Source organism: Uranotaenia lowii, chromosome 2 (genome assembly GCF_029784155.1).
Source record: "Uranotaenia lowii strain MFRU-FL chromosome 2, ASM2978415v1, whole genome shotgun sequence".
In the NCBI taxonomy this organism is placed as follows: Eukaryota; Metazoa; Arthropoda; class Insecta; order Diptera; family Culicidae; genus Uranotaenia; species Uranotaenia lowii.
In genome coordinates this window covers 415,681,404-415,689,480 of record NC_073692.1, presented here as the reverse complement: position 1 = coordinate 415,689,480, position 8,077 = coordinate 415,681,404, and the positions used below count along the sequence as shown (strand labels likewise).

The 8,077-nt window shown below is 37.9% G+C and overlaps 1 protein-coding gene across 1 annotated transcript; it reads right to left on the bottom strand.

The window, feature by feature from the left end:
* Nucleotides 1-1,223: 1,223 nt before the first annotated feature.
* On the bottom strand, nucleotides 1,224-5,931 carry LOC129746568 (uncharacterized). Its single transcript, XM_055740271.1, has 4 exons — nucleotides 5,764-5,931; nucleotides 5,475-5,687; nucleotides 4,791-5,126; nucleotides 1,224-2,816 (listed from the first exon to the last, which is right to left on the bottom strand). The coding sequence occupies exons 1-4, from the start codon at nucleotides 5,858-5,860 to the stop codon at nucleotides 1,384-1,386; spliced, it is 2,079 nt and encodes a 692-aa protein (XP_055596246.1). The 5' UTR covers nucleotides 5,861-5,931; the 3' UTR covers nucleotides 1,224-1,383.
* Between the last annotated feature and the right edge of the window lie 2,146 nt (nucleotides 5,932-8,077).

The following is an 8,077-nucleotide window of genomic DNA, read 5'->3' as shown; positions in this document are numbered from 1 at the left end:
GATAAAAGCAAGTGTGAAAGGGATTCGGCAAAAGTTGAAATGAAAAACAAAACGTTATTCCATAGATACTTAAAATCTATAATGAGCACTGATTTTTGGATTCACCATCACCAATTCAAGAAAGATAGGCAAAATCAATGACTTTATTAGTACGTCGGCGAGGTAAAAAAGTAGCAAAGAACAAGTTGTTTCCGATGGGAAAAATTAGACGAAATTTAATCGACAACTGAATGAATGAGATTGTTTAGTCTAAAAATAAAAGGAATTCATTTTGTATTATTATTAAAATTTATCGTTACGTTAGCATATCATCAATAAATGGATAAAGCAGACTTAAAATGATGTTTTATTTCAAAGAAAATAGAAGCATGAGAAAGCCTAAGAAAACATCATCACCAGCAATATTCAGCATGCTTCAAGGAATTGAAAACATAAAAAATATAAATGACAAAAATAACAAACATGACAAAAATGACAAAAATGACAAAAAATGACAAAAAATGACAAAAATGACAAAAATGACAAAAATGACAAAAATGACAAAAATGACAAAAATGACAAAAATGACAAAAATGACAAAAATGACAAAAATGACAAAAATGACAAAAATGACAAAAATTACAAAAATGACAAAAATGACAAAAATGACAAAAACGACAAAAATGACAAAAATGACAAAAATGACAAAACTGACAAAAATGACAAAAATGACAAAAATGACAAAAATTACAAAAATTACAAAAATTACAAAAATGACAAAAATGACAGAAAAAACGAAACTGTCGAAATTGACGAAAATGACAAAAATAACAAAGATGACAAATATGATAAAAAAAGACAAATTTGACAATAATGGAAAAAATAATTGATAAAACCAAAATGATAAAAATAACATCATTTACAATAACTTCGTTAACAACAAACAAGACAAAAAGTATTCAAATTTAAAAAAATGCAAAATTTGAAAAAAAATTCAACATGGAAATTTTAAAAGTTACAAATAATACAAATATCCAACTGTTTGAAAAATTACAAAACAACCATTATAAATAATACAAAAATTACCTCATAAAAGAAAACGAAAAAACGACTAAAATCATCCTTCTTACCTACCTAAGGGTCCGGCTCCGATTGGCCGACGCTGAGATAAAAGATCTCCACTACTAAAATCATCGGTGACAAACAACTAAATTACATTTCACATCTACTCGAAGTGATTCGAAAGCTATCATTTCCAAGAATTTTAAATTTTTTTTATTGAATTGAATTTCTGATGTTTTTAATTTATTTATCCTGAATTTCTTAACACGGCTCTTAATCTAGTTTCTATACTATAATATGGCACTTAAACTGCATTCGAGAAAGTTCAGCATACCTAAACTTCTAGAGATTACTCTTAAAAATCTTCCTTTTCTTCTTCTCCTGCTTCTCATTCAAGTTTGCTGCCTCACCCGCACTTTCCCCGTCACTCTCTTGCGCTTCTTCCGCGTCTTCCGCCACACTGAAATCCAAATGCTCATCTGCCGCCAAGAACCGAACATCCTCGAACGCTTCCATGCTGCCTCCCAGACCGCCCTTTTTCATCGATTTCTGTTTCAATCGATTCAGAACATTGGCTCCCGAGTTGCGACGAATGTGCACCACAATCAGCATCACCACCAGCCCGAAAATTATCACACCGGTTCCAGCGATGATCAGTATCTTCAGCAAATTAGGTTTCCCATCGTTCCATTCCAGCGTTGCCGAGGCGTATTCGTCTTTGTAGTTCGCACCAAACCGACTGCCTATCGCTAGGATGGTGATTGTTTCGGTTGTCGAAGTCGTCGTCTCTGGCGTCGTAGAGCTGCTGGTGGTGGTCGGTTTGCTTCTTATCATCGGCACAAACGGCTTGGGTTTAGTGGTTGTTGTCGTTGTTCTTGGACGCAGATTGTATGTTTTTGTCGTCGACGTAGTATTCGGCTTAGGTGTTGTATTAGTTGAAGCTGTGCTTGTTATTTTCACAGTTGGTGATGTTGTTTTAGGTGTAGTCGTTGTTGGTTTAGGAGTACTCGTTTTTAGTTTCGGCAGACTAGTCGATGTTGTGATTTTTGGAGTCGTGACAGGTTTAACTGTCGTTGTCGTGGATGTTGTTGTTGTGGTTGAAGATGTTGTTGGTGTAGTGGAGGGAATCGTCGTGCTCACTGTAGTGGAACTTACCAAATCAATCAACGTTTCATTGAAAACACATCGCTCGGCATAATCCGGGCAACATGTTTTTGTCTCCACACAACCTTCGAAACAATCACACGCTACAACATTAAGCGTTTGATTGGCATTAGTCACATTTTGTCCACAACGATTCTCACAAGAACCGATTTTCATCAGTTCTCCATCATCCGGAACTTCATCCGGTTCAACTTCGGGCGTTTCCGAAGCCACAGATACCTCATCATCAACACCTTGTTTCGGACGACAATCATCTCCACTGAGCAAACTCACATCGTCAATCGCGATATCGCTCTTGAATTTCATTCCCATGGTTGCCTCGATCACAATCTGAAAACTCTCGTCCAACGGTTTCAAGTCGAAGTAACCCTCGTTCCAAATGTTACGTTGATTGCCTTTCAGCCCGTAGTAGGCATCGACGTACGTTAAACTGTCAAATTGCTGCGAAGCTGGCTTTACGTAAACCCACAGGGAACCGACCGAATCGCCGAACATGTGATAGTAGAACAGGAAACAAGCGTTCTGGCTATAGTTGGCCGGATACAGCGGCGATATTAGGCGAGCCGTTTCGTTGGTGAGCTGCACGCCAGAATCAATCATGAGGAAGTGTCCTGGGAAAGGTCAAAGATTAAATTTCGTGAATTCAAATTATTGGAAAATTTTAGTCGTTATGCAAACCATCGGTTACGGAATGTGAAACTATAACTGTGAAATTAATTTTAGGCTACCGAATTTCAGTTCACAAGGATGGTGGATCGCAATCCACCATGGGCCGGAAGGACCCAAATGCCTAAACAAAACAACAGACGCATAATTTCCTCCTGGATGGACCCTAAAGGGGTGCACGGCAACGTACAGTTTCTGGTTTTAAGTGCTGAATCTATCGACTGAGTCGTCGGACGGATCGATGGAGCCAATCCCATCAATAATGGCGAAGTTTATCTGCTCAAGATAAGGAGCACCGACCAAACTAACCGATTGGAAAAACTCACAGAACTGATAGACGGGACAAAAGGTATTATCGGTCCACTCCCAACCCTCAACTCTTGTCAGTGTGTAGTCTCATGCAAGGAAGCTGCTGGACTATCTGATGAGAAAATTCAGGAAAACCTCGCCGACCAATGTGTCACGAAAGTTTAGCGATTTGTAAAGAAAATCGAAGGCAAATCTTTTCCTACAAACTCTTGTCCTGGCAATAAATAGGACAATTGCGCCGGGTACATGCGTACCCCAACCCGCCTATCAAAATTTATGCATAAGGGTCCCATCCAACAGAAGAAGGTTACGAATAAATTCCCCCACTCGTAATGTTGAACAAAAACACCCCTCTATGGTTCGTTCAGCTCGAACCAATTCAAGTTCACAAAGCACATCAACAACGTTCGAACCACCGCTAAAGTAAACTTAATATCCTTAAAATACTCTGGAATCCCAACAAGACCGGATCCCGCTCTTCGCTGTATCTATTTGTTCACGGAGGGCCGTTGCCAACGATGCTCCTTGGAGTTGGATTGTTTAGACGCGGCCAAGCAAAAACTTTGGTAAAGTAAGAACCCGCGTACGACTAGGGTATCTGTTGCATCAGCGGCAGTTTTAAGGGTAGCGCTATCCCTCACTGATGACTGAAAGCGGCCAGTTACCGTCCGAGTACATTCTCACAAAATCTCTGTCCATCAACACCATTCGATGGTTGTCGCTGAATCGAGACCATGATATTCCCATGGTTTGTCGTGCCCAAACATTCCTTAACAGAATATAGGCTTCGCCCCATCAGTCCACGATACAACCCAAGATTGCTCAAATCGAATGCAGGAACTCCTAAGCTTTACCTTTAACTGCTATCCGAAATAACACAAACTCAGCCAGGGTATTGTTACATTTCTATCATCTCACTGAAAGCAAATACAAGAATGTCCCTAGATTTTACACCGAGATGGTTCGAAGACACCCGATGGCGAAGTAGGGTGTGGTATACCTAGCCAGAATGTAAATTTGGCACTGTCCTTGTCATCTTTTTGCACCGTCTTCAGCTTCGAAGGATTTGCACTACTGTTAGCTGCGCTAAACTTTTGTCCACCCACAGGATACGTGATCTTTTCGGAATCTGCCAGCGCGTCTTGAAAGCCGTATCTGTCGGAAATATCAAACACCCTTTCAAAAGTTGCGATCCAAAAAAAGATAACTCTATGTTGGATTCCTTGGCACTCAAAAATTCCTGGCAATGAACTAGCTGATCACCTTGCGTGACTGGCAGTCAACTCGACCCTCCAGTTATCAGTAGGTCCCAAGAAGTTATCAGTGTTGGAGGTGACCATGTGGGAGAGTGACGCAGCCATAGTCTGAGGGACGATATTGTTTGAAGAAACTGAAAAAGAACATTATCTAGTGGTTAGCCAAGGGGCTAAATATAAGGTGATTCGATCCGTCAAATTTCTGAATCAGCCAAGTTAAATGCATCGTTGCGTTTGTTTACCTTTAGTCCATAGAAGAGTTGAGACCTAAAGCCGATTTCTTACTTACGAGAGATTTGTGAGGAATTTCCTCTCAAGATTATTGTAAGTACTGCTAGCACCTATTCAACTCACCTGCCAACGGTACCATCGTCGTGTGGTCGTACTTGGGACCAGTCTTCAAAGCTTTGGGCGTAAACAACCCATCACTACGCTTCCAGTCGAAATCATGCGTCGCCTCGTTAGTCCAACCACACCAGTCTACAACCTCGAAATCGCATGCGGTGGGCACATCGATATCGGTTTCACGGCAACTTCCCAACGGTCGATCCCAGCTCGTCCCATTGCAGTAGGTTTTCGATGATCCCGCCACCTGGTAGCCACTGTTGCAGAACAACATTCCCGCCGCTAAACCGTGCTCGTACGATATCTGCCCATTCTCGACCTGGCTTAAATCCGCACATCCGGGTCCTGGTGAAGAGATTGAAAAGCATTTTAGCGATTTAAGCACACAGAAAATTCCAACATGGGCGAGGGAAGCGTAAAGTTGATGTAAAGCAAAAACCACCATCCAAATTCGGCAGCGCGTCCGTCGTCTGTTGCATGAGAAACAGTGACGTCATAAACTGACGCGTCCAAATTGACGCCTGCTGCTTGTTTGTCAAAATAGAGAATCTTTTGCGTGATTTTTTTTATCTTCGTCAACGGAAGTGAAATAAGTGAATCACCAAATCACTATTTTCGAGAAGCCCTGACACTTCACACATTCTCCAATTCTAAAGCTTAAATTTTGTTACTTATTTTTTTAAATGGGCTCACTGATACAAATCGGAATCGGCGTATCCCAACGGCCTTTCTCGCACATCGAGTACATGTTGCCGACCAAGGTAAATCCACTTGCACACGTGAATCGGACCATCTTGTTGCGCTGCCTCAGCTTGGCGATACCGTTCTGAAAGTATGGCGTCTGGCATTCGGGAAGATTCTTCACTACGGGCACTTTCATCGGTCTTCCCGGTCTCAGCTGCGTCACTGGGGAAAACAGAAGAAAAATCCTTAATCATTCAAAGGCTTACTTCCGGAAATTTTTCTATATCCGATTACTAACGTCGATACTGGGCTTGCTGTCCGAGGCCAACGGAAATGATTGTCATCGACCACAGGGCCAGCGACAAGATTGAAGCTGCTGATAAGGATGGTAGCATGGCTTCCGAAGAACGTTTTCCCTTTCACTAGTGTGTCTCAAGCGACGATATCAGAACTGGACAACCGCAAGATCAATTCGGAACTGAAGGCGCTCCATCCTTCGCAACGGGCGATCACGTCGAGAGAACATAATTTTTTCTTGGCAAAGTTTCTCAAATTATGTGTGCATTGATAAGATGTCTCGAACTCGCATTGTTTCATCTGAGATTTGTTTTTAAGAGAAAATGTTCTGAAAGCATGAGATCCAAGATACTGTATTTGTAAATTTCGTAAGGGTCGGACAAATGGAGAAGAATCCAAAACGGTATATGATAAATATAATAATTTCTGTGTAACTTTCTGTCATTTCCGTCATGTCTGTAAAATTTCATTTTAGAGTCTTTTTTATCGTCTTGTGACGCTTTGTGTAATTTTGTGTCACTTTGTGTAATTTTTGAATATTTAGTAAGTTTTGTAGTTTTTGTAGTTTTTGTCATTTGTGTTATTTGTGTCATTTTTGATATTTTTAATTTTTTTAAATTTTTGTCATTTTTGTCATTTGTGTCATTTTTGATATTTTGTCATTTTTATCAATTTTGTCATTTTCGTCATTTTTGTCATTTTTGTCATTTTTGTCATTTTTGTCATTTTTGTCATTTTTGTCATTTTTGTCATTTTTGTCATTTTTGTCATTTTTGTCATTTTTGTCATTTTTGTCATTTTTGTCATTTTTGTCATTTTTGTCATTTTTTGTCATTTTTGTCATTTTTGTCATTTTTGTCATTTTTGTCATTTTTGTCATTTTTGTCATTTTTGTCATTTTTGTCATTTTTGTCATTTTTGTCATTTTTGTCATTTTTGTCATTTTTGTAATTTTTGTCATTTTTGTCATTTTTGTCATTTTTGTCATTTTTGTCATTTTTGTCATTTTTGTCATTTTTGTCATTTTTGTCATTTTTGTCATTTTTGTCATTTTTGTCATTTTTGTCATTTTTGTCATTTTTGTCATTTTTGTCATTTTTGTCATTTTTGTCATTTTTGTCATTTTTGTCATTTTTGTCATTTTTGTCATTTTTGTCATTTTTGTCATTTCTGTCATTTTTGTCATTTTTGTCATTTTTGTCATTTTTGTCATTTTTGTCATTTTTGTCATTTTTGTCATTTTTGTCATTTTTGTCATTTTTGTCATTTTTGTCATTTTTGTCATTTTTGTCATTTTTGTCATTTTTGTCATTTTTGTCATTTTTGTCATTTTTGTCATTTTTGTCATTTTTGTCATTTTTGTCATTTTTGTCATTTTTGTCATTTTTGTCATTTTTGTCATTTTTGTCATTTTTGTCATTTTTGTCATTTTTGTCATTTTTGTCATTTTTGTCATTTTTGTCATTTTTGTCATTTTTGTCATTTTTGTCATTTTTGTCATTTTGTCATTTTTGTAATTTTTGTCATTTTTGTAATTTTTGTAATTTTTGTCATTTTTGTCATTTTTGTCATTTTTGTCATTTTTGTCATTTTTGTCTTTTTTGTCATTTTTGTCTTTTTTGTCATTTTTGTCATTTTTGTCATTTTTGTCATTTTTGTCATTTTTGTCATTTTTGTCATTTTTGTCATTTTTGTCATTTTTGTCATTTTTGTCATTTTTGTCATTTTTGTTGCTCGCCCTAATTTAGCATGCTATAAAATAAAAGTATAACGAAACGGGCAGCCACGCTATAAAGTTTTGTAAGAACGATTGAAATGTTTTCTTGTCTCTCTGGCTCCTACACACATTCAGTGTTTTTAACAACTAGTTTGTTTTGAAATTCACTCCATTAAAAGTGCAAGAAATAAACAATTAGAAAAGATTTTTGATTGCAATTCTTTTCTTGTTAGTTTGTGTTATTCCATTTTTTTTATTTTGTTCCTGCTTCGAGATTTATGGGTCGACATGGTGTTGGCACGTGTGTGCCCTTAAAATTTTGATCTCTTGTCGCTCTTGGCGATTCACAAATTTTCTCTCTGTTTTTCACGAGTTGCTTTCATCGGTTATCCGCGTTATATGAGCAAAGCAAAACAAAAACGGTGGACAACAACAACAGCAGCGCAGCAAGTTGTTTTGTCAAATTTATTATTCGGCCACGGCACAGCACCCAGCCCTGACACGTATGTGAATTTTTTGTAATTATCTGCTTGCGATATCTGTGGGTTCGACCGCGTGAAAGTGTACCATTTTTGTGTTGTTCCGGTGAAAAAGAAAA